Source organism: Argopecten irradians, chromosome 1, assembly GCF_041381155.1.
Source record: "Argopecten irradians isolate NY chromosome 1, Ai_NY, whole genome shotgun sequence".
NCBI classification, from domain to species: domain Eukaryota; kingdom Metazoa; phylum Mollusca; class Bivalvia; order Pectinida; family Pectinidae; genus Argopecten; species Argopecten irradians.
The window spans coordinates 49,881,036-49,901,849 of NC_091134.1; the positions used below are offsets into that span (position 1 = coordinate 49,881,036).

A 20,814-nucleotide genomic window follows, 5' to 3' on the forward strand; every position below is an offset into this window, starting at 1 on the left:
GGTGCTGTATGTGAGGTTGTTCTATGACTCATGCAAGGTCTGCGAGATGAACGAGCTGAGGTGACACGGCACTGTAACTAGATCTGTCAGGAACATACCTTATGTATGTCTCTGATATACCCTCCTAGGGACATACCTTATATAGGTCTCTGGACATACTTATCTAGAAATTGTGATCTTTTTACAAGCTCATTTGCACTTAATAAAGTTAGTAATTAATCATTATCTAATCATCAAAAGAAAGTTCATTAATCATTTATCCTGATTGTGTACCATTCCACCTAATACTCATACAGTACATTCCTGTAATTTTGTAATAGACTATTCCAGCCAAAGAGATAGATGCATTCATTTGTGCCTTCAGGGTAAAGGAGATAAATCAGCCTCTGTAGCTGCAACCCAAAAATATCATTGAAATTTTTTTCAGCTTTAGATATTTTTATACCTGGAGGAAGGGATAATTCTCTAATAAGCTTACAGTGCATGAGCAGTACCATGTTGTATGTAACCCCAGTTAAATGGGAAAGAAAATGGAAAATTATTAAGGACTAACATGTTTATGTTTTTACTTCAGGTGAGGACAGTAACTTACTGAGACTAGGGGACGCTAATAAGATAATTAACGCCCAGCAGAAGCGACAGGAGTTTCGCACCGCCAAGTCTGTCCCTCAGTCACTAGAGTTTGTTGTGAAGAAGCCCACTGCCCAGGAAGCAACTCCCAGGCTCCAGGTGACCAGAGCAGAACAGAATATCGAACTTATTAACGATCCTCCGGACCCTGACGATCAATTGGCTTCACAAGGACTTCTTGAAGTTCCCTCCAGGTAACAAAAAATTTACCGGTATCTCATACATGTCCCTTAATTATGTATAAAGAACTAATTGATGCAGTGGTCATCCACTACACAAGCCAATCAACTTGCTGATGTACCAGTATTTTATAGTTGTTAGAAGAGTAGTAAATAGATCCAATGATAACATGTTCATGTGGCAATATAAAGAGATTCAGAAGAATACTGTATTATGTAATATTATGTTGATTTATGATGTAATTGTGATAAGTGTTACATAATATTCAGGGTTACACTCCTTGCTGATATTGGTATTCTAGCTTGTCAATAGGAAATTATATCAAACTTAGTTAACAGATTTTATTAAAGCTTCATACAGCGATAGCTTTTAATCATGAGGTATCTCAGCTTGGGATTGAATTTGGAGCCAAAAGGTCAACTACAAAGGTCATTATTCCTACAAATATTTTAAGGTCACTGTAAAACCTTATTGATCAGCAAGGGACATATATTGCTTCAGCAGTACATGGAATACTTGTTTAATGTACCCCATTCCATCCTATCCTTGTAGTCTAGAAAAATGCTTTTGGGATATATCAGTCAATTTTGATTAAGGAAACAATTTGAAGCCTTGATGTAATAGTACATATAAAAAACAACATACAACTTCCTCTTCCTCAGATACAAACAACAGAAATGAATCACTTTGTTTCTACACATGTATGTAGTGTATTGTAAGCATCCTAGTTTGCTCCAGATCTACTGTGATATCATCAATAGATGCTGCTCTAAAAGAGGATACATCAACATACAGTATAAATCTTAGAAGTAGTAGAGCTGTATTGTAATCTAACCTTAGAAGTAGTAGAGCTGTATTGTAATCTAAACTTAGAAGTAGTAGAGCTGTATTGTAATCTAACCTTAGAAGTAGTAGAGCTGTATTGTAATCAAACCTTAGAAGTAGTAGAGCTGTATTGTAATGTAACCTTAGAAGTAGTAGAGCTGTATTGTAATCTAACTTTAGAAGTAGTTGAGCTGTATTGTAATGTAACCTTAGAAGTAGTAGAGCTATATTGTAATGTAACCTTAGAAGTAGTAGAGCTATATTGTAATGTAACCTTTGAAGTAGTAGAGCTGTATTGTAATGTAACCTTAGAAGTAGTAGAGCTGTATTGTAATCAAACCTTAGAAGTAGTAGAGCTATATTGTAATGTAACCTTAGAAGTAGTAGAGCTGTATTGTAATGTAACCTTAGAAGTATGAGAGCTGTATTGTAATGTAACCTTAGAAGAAGTAGAGCTTTATTGTAATCTAACCTTAGAAGTAGTAGAGCTGTATTGTAATCTAACCTTAGAAGTAGTAGAGCTGTATTGTAATCTAACCTTAGTAGTAGAGCTGTATTGTAATCTAACCTTAGAAGTAGTAGAGCTGTATTGTAATGTAACCTTAGAAGTAGTAGAGCTGTATTGTAATCAAACCTTAGAACTAGTAAAGCTGTATTGTAATCTAACCTTAGAAGTAGTACAGCAACCTTTTTCCTGTATTAGATATTTCTGTCTAATGTTTCACAACACAGTTTAAAAACCAATAATCAACAGATGTTTCCGAGCTAATGGATGAGTTACAAGCATGAGATATGAATAATAAATAATATCCCAGCTCTTTTCTAACAAGTACTTGTTGCTTTGATATGATAATGAGAGAATATTTCTCCTGTACAGGTTCCAGAATTTTGGTAGCAGTTCCCAGGGCACAGATGAGGACGTAGACACTTCTGACACCCAACCTCACATCTCGGCCACCTCTTCAAGTGACACCCTCACTGAGGACACCATCAAATCGGAGGATAATCTCAGATCATCTAACTCTCCACAACCTTCTCTGTCGCCCCAACCTCCTTCCCTCTCTCCTCAGCCCCAATCACAGACTTCCGTCCAGCAGTCTCCACAGCCCCAATCTCTTTCATCGCAATCTCATCAAGAGCAGCCTGACTCTCTGCAACCAAAATCTCGCTCACAACAGTCGCAATCTGAAGCTCCACAATCTGAGATCCTACAGCCTCAATCTCAGTCATCAGAACCTCAGCAACCTAAACCTTGGGCACCTCAGCCTCTTCCTCGATCTCTGAAAAGTAAAACATCTCTTGAATCTGGAAGTGTTACTGAACAAGGAAACAAACATACAGTAGACCGAGAAGCTATTAGTTTAGGCGACCTAGCGTCGGAGGAAGACGTTGAGGAAGTGTTCACGGAGGAGACCATGCCTGGCGTGGCAGTAGAGACTACAAGTACAGGGACCTACACTGACCAAAAAATGGACGCCAACTACAACAACGCTGCCACACAGGAGGCCACCAACACCAACAGTTCTGAAATCCTTGATCCTAACGGCAACACTGCGGCAACGGCCACTGACAACCAGGACTTAGCGAACACAAACAATAATCTCAATCTGAGGTCACAGAGTTCACTGCATAAGTTTGACCCCATCACAAACAAGCCCATACCTGCTGAAAGACATTCGATAAAGCCATCAATCCCGCGGACATCAGCGAGGGATGGTGTGATCGAGGCCAGGGCTGTAGACTTAGAGAAGCCACGCCAGACCTCAGAGTCGGGTGAGGTGGCCCTCCCTCAGAAACAGAAGAACCAGCCGCAGCTGATGGGCTATCGCAAGATTGGTTCCTTCACACACGCTGATAAGGTAAGGATTACCTTTACTCTGAATCATTCTGTAGCTGTCAGATTACATTCTATTTCTACTGTTTGACACTCACAGTTAATTTTTAGCTCACCTGGCCCGAAGGGCCGGTGAGCTTATGTCATGGCGCGGCGTCCGTCGTCCGTCCGTCCGTCATCCGTCCGTCGTCCGTCCGTCCGTCTGTCCGTCAACATTTCCTTTAAATCGCTACTAGTCATAGAGTTCTGCATGGATTGTAACCAAATTTGGCCACAAACATCCTTGGGGGAAGGGGAACAGAACTTGTATAAATTTTGGCTCTTGCCCCCCGGGGGCTGGAGGGGTGGGGCCCAATAGGGGAAATAGAGGTAAATCCTTTAATTCGCTATTAGTCATAGAGTTCTACATGGATTGTAACTAAATTTTGCCACAAACATCCTTGGCGGAAGGGGAACAGAACTTGTATAAATTTTTGCTCTGACCCCCAGGGGGCAGGAGGGGCGGGGCCCAATAGTGGAAATAGAGGTAAATCCTTTAAATCGCTACTTGTCATAGAGTTCTACATGGATTGTAACCAAATTTGGCCACAAACATCCATGGGGGGAGGGGAACAGAACTTGTATAAATTTTGGCTCTGACCCCCCGGGGGCAGGAGGGGCGGGGCCCAATAGGGGAAATAGAGGTAAATCCTATAAATTGCTACTAGTCGTAGAGTTCTGCATGGATTGTAACCAAATTTGGCCAGAAACATCCTTGGGGGAAGGGGAACAGAACTTGTATAAATTTTGGCTCTGGCCCCCCGGGGGCTGGAGGGGTGGGGCCCAATAGGGGAAATAGAGGTAAATCCTTTAATTCGCTACTAGTCATAGAGTTCTGCATGGAATGTAACCAAATTTGGCCAGAAATATCCTTTGGAGAATAAGAACTGAGTTTGTAAAAATTTTGGCTCTGGTCCCCGGGGCAGGAGGGGCGGGGCCCAATAGGGGAATTATAGGTAAATTCTACAAATTGCTACTTAATTGTCCAAGACTTTTGTATGGATTGTAACTAAATTTGGCCACAAACATCCTTGGGGGTAGGAGAACAGAACTTGTATAAATTTTGGCTCTGATCCCCAGGGAGCAGGAGGGGCAGGGCCCAATAGGGGAATTAGAGGTAAATCCTTTAATTCGCTATTAGTCATAGAGTTCTACATGGATTGTAACTAAATTTTGCCACAAACATCCTTGGGGGAAGGGAAACAGAACTTGTATAAATTTTTGCTCTGACCCCCCGGGGGTAGGAGAGGTGGGGCCCAATAGGGGAAATAGAGGTAAATTCTTTAAATCGCTACTAGTCATAGAGTTCTGCTTGGAATGTAACCAAATTTGGCCAGAAACATCCTTTGTGGAAGGGGAACAGAACTTGTATAAATTTTGGCTCTGACCCCCAGGGGGCTGGAGGGGTGGGGCCCAATAGGGGATTTAGAGGTTAATATTAAAATTCCTTCAGAAAAGAAACAATGAACCTGTATTCAGAAAATTATTTGGCATTACAAACCAGGTGAGCGATACAGGCCCTCTGGGCCTCTTGTTGTTCATTAATTAGCTCGCCTATTCGAAGAATAGGGGCAGCTAATGTTGTCACCCCGGCGTCGGCGTCAGCGTTGGCGTCCCATTTCACGTTAAAAGTTTTTGAGCAAGTTTCTGTTTCGTCAATTGTTTAAGCTTAAGTCATCATAAATGTTTATGATTTTATTTTCCTAATGTGTATGGATGCTGAACGTGATAATACAACCAATTTGGGGCCCTTTAGGGGGTTTTTGAGTCTGTTAATTTGTCATATTTCCATGTTAAAGTTTTTGAGCAAGTTTCTATTTTGTCTATTGTTTAAGCTTAAGTCATCATAAATGTTTATGATTTTATTTTCCTAATGTGTATGGATGCTGAACGTGATAATACAACCAATTTGGGGCCCTTTAGGGGGTTTTTGAGTCTGTTAATTTGTCATATTTTCATGTTTAAATAGTAAATACTTGAACATCAACTTCTTCTGAATAGGCGAGCTTTGCTGTTCTCCAACAGCTCTTGCTGATAATTTCTTAATCAGTTTTGATTTGAAAATGCATTGCTATTTGAGATTCCTGTCATATTCCCCTGTCGGGACACAGGAGACTTATAGAACATATCATTCATTCTGATATAATCTTTTCCCAGACTCAATCTCCTAAACCACTTAGGATATGGAAGACAATGTATGTCATATACCAAAAGTTTCTCAAAGATTTATATTTGATACATATATCAAAACAAAATCTTGTTTAAGTTTTGCCATTCTGAAGACACTTTGAAGACACAATGGAAACTATTATCATAAATGTTCATTTTGTCAGATTTCATCAGGAATATTATATACCTATAGAACCATCTAGGTTTTAAGCTTTGCTAGATGTATGTTTGATATTTCTTCACAATGGATTGGTGTGAGAAAACTGTAATGGTAAGTTCTTGATTCTGCTTAAATATACATCTTTGTATTCATTAAAGGATTTGTGCAGTCAAAAATGATAATTTCAGTTTATGCTGGAAATGGCTTTATTAGCACGTGTACAAACCTCTCCGTTCCGCGCGCGACCGGAATAACCTGTAAACCGTCGATATCGAGGTCCAAACTTCTGACCGCCCGATTATGCATATTTTCTAGCTCTAAACCGTGTGACGTCACAATAGTCCGTGGCTTATAGCTGTACTATAATTGACGTGCTATCACTTACATTGACGGTCACAGGAAAAGCCGATCAACGATTTTTTATAATTACTTTTGAGTGAAGTTAATCGTACAATAACTTTGGCTCGAATGTAAATAACTAAAAGAGTGAAATTCGATGTTTCAAATACTCTAATTTATGCTCTAATAGCAGGTATCTTCGTGTAATTATGAAAGAAAATCCGCACAGAAATATAAGTTTCGGATTTTTTGTCGAGGAGTTCAGCAACGAATAAGCTTTAATTAGATAATATTTTCCTGTAGTCTGTATCTTTGATACATTGTGAATTACAAAGTTTGGGACTGTAAAATGAAATTTTACGTAACAATTTACGAAATCCTTGATTAAAGTATATTGACGTACATGCCAGAAACATATATACATATATGTATGTAACATATATACATATATGTATGTATGTTTCTGTACATACACACCGATGATTGATCATTACAAACATTGTGTTGTGTGTTGCTAACCGAATAAATTGAGAGTGAGAGTCAACATGTGATAGAAAGCATTTATTTTTGATATTTTAAAAGATCTAAATATTGAGATATTAAGCAAAACAAACTATTTTTTCAGACCGTGCGGTCGCTTTCAATTTTTAATCGATATCAGTGGCGTAGGAAGATGAAACGTCATGGGGGGGCAAAGGTCCTCAATATTTTGTAACCCCCCCCCCCCGCCACACCTACAGGAGGAGATTATGCTTTATGTACATTTTTCATATATCACTAAATTTAATCCTTGTACACATTTATAGACAGTGGGGTCACTCAAAGGAAATTAACGAATACGCAAATTGGCCAAATTAGCGTGTGAGCGTCGAAGGCGCAAGATTTTGGTGTTTTATTAGGGGTCTGAGGGTGACCCCCGGGATGAGTTTTATGTATTTTGATGATTTTGCGATCGCCCGAAAGCACGAGAAATTTGGTGTTTGGGGGGTCCGGGGGTCTCCCCCGGGAAAAAATTACAATTTAGAATGGCTTAGATGAGTTTTTCGATGCATTTTGATGAATTTGCAAACGCCCAAAGGTGCGAGAATTCTGTGTTAGGGGGGTCCGGGGGGTCTCCCCCGGGAAAAAAATTACGATTTAAAATGGCTGAGATGAGTTTTACGATAAAGTTTAATGATTATAAAGCGTTCTTAACATGGTAATTTTTCGATTTAAAGCTACCTGCATTTAGAAATGATAATTGTGTCGTCATAACATTATGGAACCCTACTCGATCTGAATATACTGGCTTCACACCATCGGTACATTGTTGTGTAACAGAAAAAAATGAATTAATTGTCTCGCTAAGACATATAAACAAATTGATCTTTTAAGAGACATTTTTTAAATAGTACATAGAATCCCTTGATGGACATTTTTAGTCTAGTTTGTGTGTATTGAATTTTTACTATTTAAGGTTTGACATTATGTGCTTGAACCTTTTAGGAAATGCGCCGCGCAGCGGAAAATTTTCTAGAATGAAGTACGAAAAATGTGCAGGAGGACCCTTTTTTCTTTCAAATAAGCTTTTTTAGAAAATTTCAGTCGGCGAAAATGGGGGGGGGGCAAAAAGACATGTTTGCCCCCCCGTCCTGGGGAACGGGGGGGGGAGTTGCCCCCCCTGCCCCCCCGCTTCCTACGCCCCTGGATATACGAGTAGATACTTTGATGTAAATATATTATTAGCCATGCCTTTGGTTTGATGGTTATGTAATACCTGGACCAGGATGTTGTTTACCTGTACACCACGCCAATCATCGAACTCACCTGTAACTACCTGGCCACGGGCAGTTTGCTATTCGGTGGACTATATCGGGTATTTGCTATTGTCTTACTGTCAATCAGGTTATGACATCCGTTATTTGAATTGTGATTTGAATTATGGAAACCCCGTACATCTATGCTCTAGATTTTTTTATTGTCACCTCCATGTAAAAGCAAATGGAAATAAAATATCCCTGATCATACCTAGGAATATATATTAAATATATACATATATATATATGTGTCGTACACAGGTAAAACAATAATGGAAGTTGACTTATTCTGAAACAAAAATGGTTCTAAGAACTATTTCAACTAAAGATTTAACCTTAAAAATATTTCCAGTCTAGTACTGTAATTACGGAATCGTGGCATACCCGTAATTTCTAAGGTATTAGTAAAAATTCTAAGCATGTATTTTCACCGTTTCGAATCTACAAGTATAGTCATACAAGAAGGGTTACAGCATTACAACACTAAATATACTTATTTAAATATCACTAAGTATATTTTTGAAAAGGTACAAGATATTATATCTATTTATAATACCTGTATACAAGTAATTTCATTTTTCATTTGAACACTATATGTGGTTACTTTTTGGATTATACGAATCTCGGTATGGTATACAAAAGGATCGACAATGAATATACTATTTTAATGATTTAGTATAATTTTGAAATAGTGAATTTAAATCTACACTTATACTGTAATTTAAAAACATATATCAGAAATATCATTGATGTATTTCTGCTTTTTAGTAAACGTTATGGATAAAGTTCCAAAGGCAACAATATAGATATACATATTATTTTCGGTATAAGTTCGGTATTGTTACTCCAATATCACGTAACTGATAACCGTCCACATTTTATTTTTACTCAAAAACTGTGCCGTGTTTGCATCGTTATGGCAGAAGTTTGAAATAAAAACACGGATTCTAGATATAGTCATGCTAAATTTTGGGATTTTAATCGTAAAAAGATAATGTTACATTATACTGTTTTTTATTACACCGAAATTTACATAATATGCTATCTTAATCTCAGTCCAGACTGATCCGAACATCATTTTGATATCGCTATCAAATTGGACTGATTAATTAATCTAAAGTTAGATAAACGCTTGTTTGAATGTTTGAAATGGTGTAAATTGAATGTTTTGAAACTGAAAATATCTACATCATAAAGCTAGAATAACCATTTACTCGAAAAACTCAAATTGTAGATCTAACGTATACGTGTATATATGCTGTATACATGTATAGTACTAGGCTTACCTTGTGTAGCCGCGGACTACTCTGACATCACAAGACCACGTGACCGCCTAGCTCATTATCTCTGAACCGTAGTCGACACTACCCGTAAATCACGACCAAAACCAACCGATAGCGCTAAAAGCTAGGCGATTCGTTGGGTGGGACTTTTTCATCCATCCAAAGCAATATCCTGACGTATTATCAAAAAAAAAAAAAAAATTTGGCTGCACAAATCCTTTAAGATTCAACAACAGGGGGCTGTGGTTTATAATATGTGTACTTAAACATCAATCTATAAGCGATACAATTTTACCTAAAACTTAATTCATTAAAAGTAGAGATACTCCAGGTCTAAGAATGTAATTATTTTGTGGTTACTGTTAGAAGTGATCAATCAAGTGTGATGTCCTGTCAACAGTAAATGCTGTTCTGTCCTGAAATTGTCACAGTAGATATAAAAGAATTTGAAAACAGCGAGAGTTAAAGTCATCAGAAAAATGATTTAATGTATGTAAAAAATTAAGGTTTAAGGTAGTTAAAACGAAAAAAAAAGAACATAAAATGATAGTAGCTTCAAAATGCCATTTGATTGGTTGGTTGTGTGTAAAAATCATATAAGCAATAAAATCTGTTATATAGCAACCACCTCTGTATAAAGGCCACCTGTCTATTAAGACCACATAGTCTAATGTGGTCCCATATGACCATTATCAACAATCTTTGACCTGTGTAATCAAGACCACTTGACTATTAATTATGACCACATTTTCTTTGTGTATAGAATTGGGTACCACCCCCACCCCCACCTCCAACCCCCACCCCCAACCCCCACCCCTAACCCCCAACCCCTGACTCCTCATCCATACCAGTTTATTATAGGGGTGTGACTGTAACATGATAAAGATATCAACCATAATTGAGCATTTTATCATATGCTTCTGAAGATATAAACATTCGTTTATCTATAAAATAGATGTGTTCAGATCATCAGAGTACTTGGTCCTTAATGTGCAGTGATAAAATAAATAGACACATAACCTTTAAGTGATAAGATAGATATAATTAACCCAATAAGCCAGATAATAAGCTTGTCCAGAGGAATCTCATGATAAGATAGATATAATTAACCCAATAAGCCAGATAATAAGCTTGTCCAGAGGAATCTCATGATAAGATAGATATAATTAACCCAATAAGCCAGATAATAAGCTTGTCCAGAGGAATCTCATGATAAGATAGATATAATTAACCCAATAAGCCAGATAATAAGCTTGTCCAGAGGAATCTCATGATAAGATAGATATAATTAACCCAATAAGCCAGATAATAAGCTTGTCCAGAGGAATCTCAATGATAAGATAGATATAATTAACCCAATAAGCCAGATAATAAGCTTGTCCAGAGGAATCTCATGATAAGATAGATATAATTAACCCAATAAGCCAGATAATAAGCTTGTCCAGAGGAATCTCATGATATAAGATAGATATAATTAACCCAATAAGCCAGATAATAAGCTTGTCCAGAGGAATCTCATGATAAGATAGATATAATTAACCCAATAAGCCAGATAATAAGCTTGTCCAGAGGAATCTCATGATAAGATAGATATAATTAACCCAATAAGCCAGATAATAAGCTTGTCCAGAGGAATCTCATGATAAGATAGATATAATTAACCCAATAAGCCAGATAATAAGCTTGTCCAGAGGAATCTCATGATAAGATAGATATAATTAACCCAATAAGCCAGATAATAAGCTTGCCAGAGGATCTCAGATATAGATAGATATAATTAACCCAATAAGCCAGATAATAAGCTTGTCCAGAGGAATCTCATGATAAATAGATATATAACCAAATAAGCCAGATAATAAGCTTGTCCAGAGGAATCTCATGATAAGATAGATATAATTAACCCAATAAGCCAGATAATAAGCTTGTCCAGAGGAATCTCATGATGTTTAGTGGTCAACATATATGCATGATGTTGGAAACTGTTGTGCTTTTGGCTCTTTTGTTTCATCTCTTTGCACAGCTTTTAGTGTTTGATAAAAACTTCTCATCTTTGATAAAAACTTATCATTTTTAAAAATTGTTATTTGTTTTCATTCATCTTTTTTGTCAATCCTACATGACTTAACTAGAAACACAGACCTGTTGGGAGGATTGTAATGAGAGGGGTAGTTTTTTAAGATATGGTCTGGGTTCAATGGTATGTCCAGAGAGATTATACGTGAGGACGACCTAGACGTTCATGTGTGTATACATGATAAAAGTCAAGTACTACTTACTATATAGATTTTTATGTGTAACTTCTCTGATATTATATATGGCCTACACATTTACCTATATAGATGTGATCTATCTCAGTGGGTAGATCCCACTTCCTAGTCCCAGTTTCTGTCTTTGTACCTTTGTGAAACAAGGCTTAGTATAATACTATCTTGTGAAGTTTTTTTCTACCTGGACTTTGCTTTTATATACTGACAAAGTAGGAGAGTCGAGACTTACAAAATGATGTGTGATTCTTGTGGTGAAGACATAACTGGATGTTTAATGTGAGATCTGCTATTTATTATGGAGATTTAGTAGGAATTATTACAGACTATTTCATCAAGATGATTGAAGCTCAGGTAATGCCAGTTTCTGCACCCTTGTAGGTATATGATATATATGATTGTTCTACTGATGTGTCTATCCTATCGCTTAATCCCATCTCATATGGTGTCACATCTTGTGCCAATTTCATATGGAAGCAGAGGCATTTATAGATATGTCAAGTTTTCATTTTCTCGTTTTTCAAATCAAATTATCATTCATCAAATTTTATAAAAAATAATGAGTTCTATAGATTGATCTTGAGACCAACTCAATCAATCATATAAAAAAAAAACATCCATAGACAAATACAAATCTTCAGAATACAATCTTCAGAATACAATCTTCATATATGTTTGACAAGGAAGATAATTGTAGGGAGGATATTATGTTTACAGAACTAACCAAATCCTCTGTGTTATCTCTTGTTTTATGTGTATTTGTGGTCTAAAGTCTGTCTGGTTTTAGCGCACTGTACATGTACACATGGACTAGGGCTTTTAACTGGTGTTTAATTGTTGGTTATAAGGTGTTGGAGTAAAGGTGAAGTCGTGATATCTCATCCAGGAACAACATGTATAAAAAGCTTTAAAAGGATCCTTAATGGTTTGAGGTTTGCTTCTAAACTAAGTTGTTAGGCTATGGTTATAGTTTGTCTATATCTGATATCAACACCTCTTTCGAGAAAATATGTAATGAAAAAAAAAAATCGGATGAAAATCACGGAAGTCTGGCATATTAGCCAAAGAGCTTAATGGCCATTTTTGCATGGACTTTCAGTTTTCCTTAGAGAACAAGGATGTGTTAGATTTAAGACAATACAGTAGCTTGCATTCAGGAAATATGGACATGATAGATATTATATTCAGGATATAAGAGAGTCATCCTATTAAGGACAAAATATTCTTAGAGATTTGTGAGATACATATATATATAGGTCATTGAACTAATTAGGTCAAGACATCCATCAATTCAGGAATTAAGGGCCTGTTGAATTCAGAACATAATACTTTCATTTTGAACCTGTTAAATGTATCACTGATATGTTTTCATTATTGATGACTGGGAATGGTTAAATTAGCAGCGACTTCAGTGACATTTGACTCTTGTGAGTTTTCTCTGACAAAAGCAGCCAATATGACAGGGATACTTTGACACCAATTTCACTAATAATGGGTGCTGTAAACAGGTCAGGTTTTAAAGCCTTAGATTACAGTGGTGATGGAGCCACTGAGCCATCTGCTCTATAAGGTCACTAGAGACCATACTATGGATCCCATTGATGATAAGGACCTCAGATATAACACCAGGCCGATTTGTTGTAACCCTGAAAATTGATCCTGTCAAAGTTTCTGATGAAGTTCTGAAGAGGCATTACAGAAGGAAATACATGTTTTCTGGGATGGGAGTCTTAAGGCCGAGTCAAATTCAGTTCTTGGTTAATTTTCATATGAAATTCACTAATTGTTTTCTCTAAGTCAGAAGACTGAAGATCAGTGTAGCAGTGGAAAATAAATATGTATAGAAATAGAAAGGTATTCACAGAAAACTTAACACTGTTATAAAATTTCAGAGCAAACTTTAATTTAGATTAATTCAAAACAGATTTCAAGACAGTCAATTGCAAGGATCATTGTACCAAAAATTTGTATAAAGAATTCAAAATTGGTGAAATTATTTAAAAGTGGAATTCCTGCTTTATGATCAATTGTAAAATAAATTCACCACTAAAAGGTGACAGCTTACAGCATTGTTTCTAGAAATAATCACACCAATATCTGCTCTGCTGTATCGGAGTAATGTGATGCAATACTGACTACTGTATTAGACCTAAAATACCCATTTGTTAAGTATAAGTAATCAAGAACATTTGATCGGTGGTAATAGGGTCACCGCTTAAAATGGCCAAATATAGTTGTAATATCAATTGATGTTAATTTCCAAAATATTTTGCTATTTGTTGAATGTCCATCAAACTGACATCCCTGACTTAATGTCGGGTTTTCTCACTACAATAAGGTATTGACGTGTAGAGTTTGATTTCCACACTGCGATAAAAGGAATAAATTTGATTCCATCCCAGCTTGCAAGTTTAATTTGATTTCACTGAAGCTAAAACATAGGTGTCAGGGGAAGAACGGGATGTCAAATTAAATTTGTTGCACAATTTCGTCTGAACACCATTTGACACGGGTGTGCGATATTTAAAGATAGATTGGAAATCCAGCTTTAGCTGATTCCCAGCTTCCGAAACCTTGGTGTTAAAATCATTTATGCAGTAGTTGAGTTTTGGTATAGTACATGTGACATCAGCTGAAGTAAAAACATCTCGAAATTAGAAGAATTAGTGTCCCTTTATAGAAATAAAACTATTTAGTTGGTCACTCTAATGTAGAATTGAAATTAAATTCATATCGATATAAAGCATGAGAATACATTACAAAGCTTATAAATAATTAAACTTGATACTAATTACCATATTTGGCCCAAGAAATACCCACATGTGGCCCTATAATAACTGCCGGTAATCACGGCTTCCTGGTTTTACTTAATCAGAGGAAATTGAAGTGATGCCTTTAATTGTTATCTTAATTATAAATGAAAGAATATTTTCATGTCTCTGCCATGTTTTGTTACTCACGTCCGTCTCGTTGTAGCCTGTCTGTCCCATGCATCCCGACATCTAGATGGTGGAGAAGCCATTCAAATTTGATAGTCATTCCTATAGTTAGATTAAAGTCTGTATTTAAACAGTTATCCATATAGGTATAGATAAATGAAATGTACTTATATTGATATTTATAGCTTCAGTCTAAAAGAATCTGATATATTGAAGTGAAGTCACCAGTTTATTCATTTCGATAGTTCTTGCCAGTATGAGGGTCCGTCTTACAGTTTTGTTCGGCGTCTTCATACTAACTGCAGTCTGCTCGATTGCTTTAGTAGATTTTGATTGATGGAGAAAATAGACAAGAAAATAATATGTTACTGGTATTTGAGAGGAACTTCTGCTTGGAAATTTTCTAATGAATATGTATGTAAAGCTGCACACACATTCTTTAGTTTTAACTGTGATGATCAAAGAATTCAAAGTGGCTGATGATGTAATGGTTAAAAATAAACAAAATTAGTTTAAAAAAATGTCAATTTAAGTTTTCTCCAGTCACAAATTTAATCATTTAGGCTGTTGTTTCCAAATGATGGATTTTAAATTATATTGTTTTGAAATTTGATTTTGGTTGAAAAATGATATTGCTGCTGTGCTTCATTTTGAAGATTTTTTTATGGAAAATTAAATGTTTTTGAAGATGTTAATTAGTATGACATGTTTAGGAAAACTACTGGAATAATTCTGTAATGGATTATTACTGTGGCTCCCATAGGTCTTGGGTAATAGTGCATGGCCCCAATGCAATTACGGTATAGGGACTGTACTTTCACACTTGTGGGCTATTGGGCCAGCTGTGACTCTAACAGATAGGGGATGATTTTAAAATTTGGCCCACAACATGAAGAGGCTGACTTTGGCCCTAACATGAAGGGCTAACGTTGGGTCCAAAAGGTAGGGGCTGACTTTGGCCCTAACATAGAGTTGACTGTATGGCTCAAGCAGGTATGGGCTAACTTAAGCCCAATATGGAGTGACTGTCTTAGGCTCCAACAGGAAAGGTTCGATTGTGGCCCAAACATGAAGGGCTAACGTTGGGTCCAGCAGGTTGGGGCTGGCTTTGGTCCAATATGAGGGGGCTGAATTTGGTTCTAACAGGTATGGGCTGACTTTGGCCCAATATGGAGGGCCTGACTTAAATCGGCTCAATATATATATATGAAAGGTCTGGTTTTAATGGCAAAACATGGATGGGCTGACTTTAGACCCAATTAGTAGTGACTGTCTGTGACCATCATAGATAAAGTGTTGTCATAGCTCTTAGAGGCTGGCTGTGGTTGCCACATGTGGAGCCAGTATCTTAGACTGGCTGTGGTTGCCATATGTGGAGCCAGTATGTGAGACTGGCTGTGGTTGCCACATGTGGAGCCAGTATGTGAGGCTGGCTGTGGTTGCCACATGTGGAGCCAGTATGTGAGACTGGATGTTGTTGCCACATGTGGAGCCAATATGTGAGACTGGCTGTTGTTGCCACATGTGGAGCCAGTATATGAGATTGGCTGTTGTTGCCACATGTAGAGCCAGTATGTTAGACTGGCTGCTGTTGCCACATGTGGAGCCAGTATGTGAGACTGTTTATGGTTGCCATATGTGGAGCCAGTATGTGAGACTGACTGTGATTGCCACATGTGGAGCCAGTATGTGAGACTGACTGTGGTTGCCACATGTGGAGCCAGTATGTGACACTGGCTGTGGTTGCCACATGTGGAGCCAGTATGTGACACTGGCTGTGGTTGCCACATGTGGAGCCAGTATGTGATACTGGCTGTGGTTGCCACATGTGGAGCCAGTATGTGATACTGGCTGTGGTTGCCACATGTGGAGCCAGTATGTGAGACTAGCTGTGGTTGCCACATGTGGAGCCAGTATGTGAGACTGGCTATGGTTGCCACATGTGGAGCCAGTATGTGAGACTGGCTGTGGTTGCCACATGTGGAGCCAGTATATGAGACTGGCTGTTGTTGCCACATGTAGAGCCAGTATGTTAGACCAGCTGCTGTTGCCACATGTGGAGCCAGTATGTGAGACTGTCTATGGTTGCCACATGTGGAGCCAGTATGTAAGTCTGGCTGTGATTGCCACATGTGGAGCCAGTATGGGAGACTGGCTGTGGTTGCCATATGTGGAGCCAGTATGTGAGACTGGTTGTGGTTGCCACATGTGGAGCCAGTATGTGAGACTGGCTGTGGTTGCCACATGTGGAGCCAGTATATGAGACTGGCTGTGGTTGCCACATGTGGAGCCAGTATGTGAGACTGGCTGTGGTTGCCACATTTGAAGTCAGTATGTGAGACTAGCTGTGGTTGCCACATGTGGAGCCAGTATGTGAGACTGGCTGTGGTTGCCACATGTGGAGCCAGTATGTGAGACTGGCTGTGGTTGCCACATGTGGAGCCAGTTTGTGAGACTGACTGTGGTTGCCACATGTGGAGCCAGTATGTGATACTGGCTATGGTTGCCACATGTGGAGCCAGTATGTGAGACTGGCTTTGGTTGCCACATGTGGAGCCAGTATGTGAGACTGGCTATATGGTTGCCACATGTGGAGCTGGTATGTGAGATTGGCTGCAGTTGCCACTTGTGGAGCCAGTATGTGAAACTGTCTGTGGTTGCCACATGTGGAGACAGCTATGTTTGATAATGGTATACATAAGTATTCCTAGTTTGACAATCAGTTTATCATTAATTTGTTGCATTCTGTATTGAATCTAGCTGTCAAGGTGGGTAATTATTTGTCAACAAAAGACTGAAATAACCCTACATTACATTATATATTTACTTCCTTTTTTACCTGTATCCCATTGTCCTGATGTCATGGTTGACTGATTATCTATTTACACCTGTGTGTACACATGTGTAGATTCAAGGTCGCTAAGTGAAGTTACTCTAGAGTCATTTAGAATGATAACATGGTGTCCCAAGTTAGACCATGTAAGGTGGTGACTTAGCTGGTGTTTCCCTCAGTCACAGGTACTGGTGCTATGTACACAAACTTCTAACCTTTACACATCATCAGACAAGGAGACTTCCTATCTTATTCTTATTACTGATAATTACACATGTAAGGTGGTGACTTAGCTGGTGTTTCCCTCAGTCACAGGTACTGGTGCTATGTACACAAACTTCTAACCTTTACACATCATCAGACAAGGAGACTTCCTATCTTATTCTTATTACTGATAATTACACATGTAAGGTGGTGACTTAGCTGGTGTTTCCCTCAGTCACAGGTACTGGTGCTATGTACACAAACTTCTAACCTTTACACATCATCAGACAAGGAGACTTCCTATCTTATTCTTATTACTGATAATTACACATGTAAGGTGGTGACTTAGCTGGTGTTTCCCTCAGTCACAGGTACTGGTGCTATGTACACAAACTTCTAACCTTTACACATCATCAGACAAGGAGACTTCCTATCTTATTCTTATTACTGATAATTACACATGTAAGGTGGTGACTTAGCTGGTGTTTCCCTCAGTCACAGGTACTGGTGCTATGTACACAAACTTCTAACCTTTACACATCATCAGACAAGGAGACTTCCTATCTTATTCTTATTACTGATAATTACACATGTAAGGTGGTGACTTAGCTGGTGTTTCCCTCAGTCACAGGTACTGGTGCTATGTACACAAACTTCTAACCTTTACACATCATCAGACAAGGAGACTTCCTATCTTATTCTTATTACTGATAATTACACATGTAAGAAGGTATGCGCAAGGGCAGGCCCCCCCGGGTTACCTGTTGTACTGATTTAGAAACTTAACTACCAGTATTTCAAAGTTGGTATCAGGACTTGATGATTGCTTAACATTGAATATATTGGTAAGGAATGAATTGTCAGAGGAAATGCTGCCTTGTTTCTATTATGTAGTTTGTACAGTAATGGGGTCAGGTTTGTGTGTAAATATCATCAATTGTCTGACGGAGTGAACAAGGAATACAAGTCAGTACTTAAGTAAGGTCAGGTTTAGATGTCTTTCCTGCAGAAAGCTGACGATTGTATACTTATGTACTTATGTGTATGCAGATGGCATATTAGCAATACATTTGTGAATGACACATTGGTACATTTTACTTTTTACCATTAGGTAGCTAAATTTCCTACCTAGTAAGGGAGATGAAAAGATGTAGTGTCCCTCGTGCCTACCATTCACCATGTGAGTTACTCCTCAATTTTGTTTTTAATTACAACATGCTTCTGTCTGTGAGCAAGCAATGGGCCAACAAGAATGTGTAATATATATGTACTGGGATTAGTAAAACGTGTTTGGAAATTGTTTGAACTAATCTTGAGTAATTTTTTTTGACAGGAACCGCCCGGACGCTGGAGTGCTAGCAGTAGTCCTGGGTCACAGCGCCGTTCGGATGTATCATTGGACAGCATTGCTTCCTCTGTAGAGGAATCTGCCAGGTAAGGATTATATTTAACAAGGAATCTGTCATGGATTATGTATACAAGTAACGATTATCTTAGTATTGATAATCTTAGGACAAGACATTAACTAAGTACTGAGTTAGTTTTGGCAATCTTAGGACTAGATATTATTTAAGTATAGATTATCTAAGTTTAAAAGTGTTGGCAATCTTAGGAATAGATATTATCTAAATACAGATTATCTAAGTTACTGTTAGCAATCTTAGGACTAGATATTATCTAAGTACAGATTATCTAAGTTAGTGTTGACAATCTTAGGAATAGATATTAACTAAGTACAGATTATCTGAGTTAGTATTGGCAATCCTACGACTAGATAATAACTAAGTATAGATTATATAAGTTATTGTTGGCAACCTTAGGAATAGATATTAACTAAGTACTGAGTTAGTGTTAGCAATCTTAGGAATAGATATTATCTAAGTACAGATTATCTAAGTTAGTTTTATTGAACAACATGAACAAGATATACTAACCTAATTGCTACATTCCATTATCTGTCGAGATGTACTTAGTCTTTTTATAAACTTTTTAAGGATGTTATATATTTGTAGATAAAAGCAGTTAGTGGTACAAGGAAGTTTACTTTCTGCTCAACTTAAGATTTCACTTTCAGTCTTATTTCTATATACATAACCGTATTTGATCTAAAATCACTATGGTTACTTAAAAGTAGGAAATATTAGGACTCAGCTCATTGCAATAAATGAAGAGCTTAATGTCATAGAATTATATCTGCAGTCATGACCTTTCAATATTATCCAAAGTACCACGTGAAATGATTTATCTATTCGCAAAATATATTATGGACAAGAAATATATCAGAGTCATTATCTTCAATTTCTTTTCTTATTTAATGTCTATGTATTATAACATCTGACTGAGAGTGGGGATTAGTTGTATAGAGATGTGGGCACTGATTGGGTCAAATGTGGTAAATAGAAGATTGATAATACAAGGAAGTAAAATATATGTATCAAAAACTTATCTATATTACATGATAACATCCGCTAGTGAATGACTGTGTATATATACATGTATTAAACATACAGACCACAAGGATTGTAAATGTTAAAAGAGTATGTACTTGTGGTATAACTGTCATTATAGACATTCCTGATCAGTAGGAACACTTCAACAGTTATCAAACATACCCTCATGTTTAAACCTTCAACTTCTGTTTTTGTGGACGCCAACAGTATTGAACTGAAAACTGAAATAAAATCATCTTCTGTTTGAAGTCATAGATTAAGAATCTTAATTAAGGACAAAATTTTCACTTTAAAACGTATTCAAATATTTTAACAGGAAGTTTTTTCCTGTTGAGAAGGTAGAACTAATTAGATTTTTCGGCTAATGGATGTTGAGCTAACAGTTTGTATTGAATGTCCCTACAGATATTGTATATATATTGCCTAGATACAGAAGGGTGACAGTCACAAGGTTATTCTTACTTCCTCATCTCGTTATCATTGAACAGGTAGAAAACCTAACGACAGCCTCATTGTAAACACTTTATTTAAAACATCTAATGGAGAAGCGAGAACATCCTGTAGGTGATGTGCTTCTGAAGTAGATGAGAAATATGAGAAACAATTGTGTACATGAAAGTGATTTTCTTTTATGTTTGGGAATATTACACTTCTGGAATCTACCTGTGTGAAAAAAGAAAACATTTACACTTTGATCTGCAGTTAATCATTGTAAAAATGCCACGATTACCTGGAAAACACAGGTAAAAATTTTTACTTAAAATTTTCTATGTCTGAAAAGTTTTATAAATAAGTGTATATAATGTCTTCTAATTGATTTGTAGCTATAGTTTAAAAAAAATAATTTGATGGTTAATAATGAAGGATTC

At 37.3% G+C, this 20,814-nt stretch overlaps 2 protein-coding genes across 5 annotated transcripts in view; one reads left to right on the forward strand and one right to left on the reverse strand.

Annotated features, from left to right (window-relative positions):
• The window catches only part of LOC138330813 (uncharacterized), a 37,747-nt gene extending 34,882 nt beyond the window's left edge, over positions 1–2,865 (reverse strand). The window contains exon 1 of the mRNA XM_069278353.1: positions 2,658–2,865. Coding sequence (XP_069134454.1) covers positions 2,658–2,865 — 208 coding nt within the window. The remainder of the gene's footprint in view (positions 1–2,657) is intronic.
• The window catches only part of LOC138331400 (uncharacterized), a 90,309-nt gene that overhangs the window by 31,856 nt on the left and 37,639 nt on the right, over positions 1–20,814 (forward strand). For all 4 annotated transcript variants that reach the window (XR_011209691.1, XM_069279014.1, XM_069278994.1 and 1 more), the window contains 3 exons: positions 575–824; positions 2,513–3,494; positions 18,829–18,929. Coding sequence is in view for 3 of the 4 variants with exons in the window: in XM_069279014.1 (XP_069135115.1) it covers positions 575–824; positions 2,513–3,494; positions 18,829–18,929 (1,333 nt within the window). In the remaining variant the exon portion in view is untranslated. The remainder of the gene's footprint in view (positions 1–574; positions 825–2,512; positions 3,495–18,828; positions 18,930–20,814) is intronic.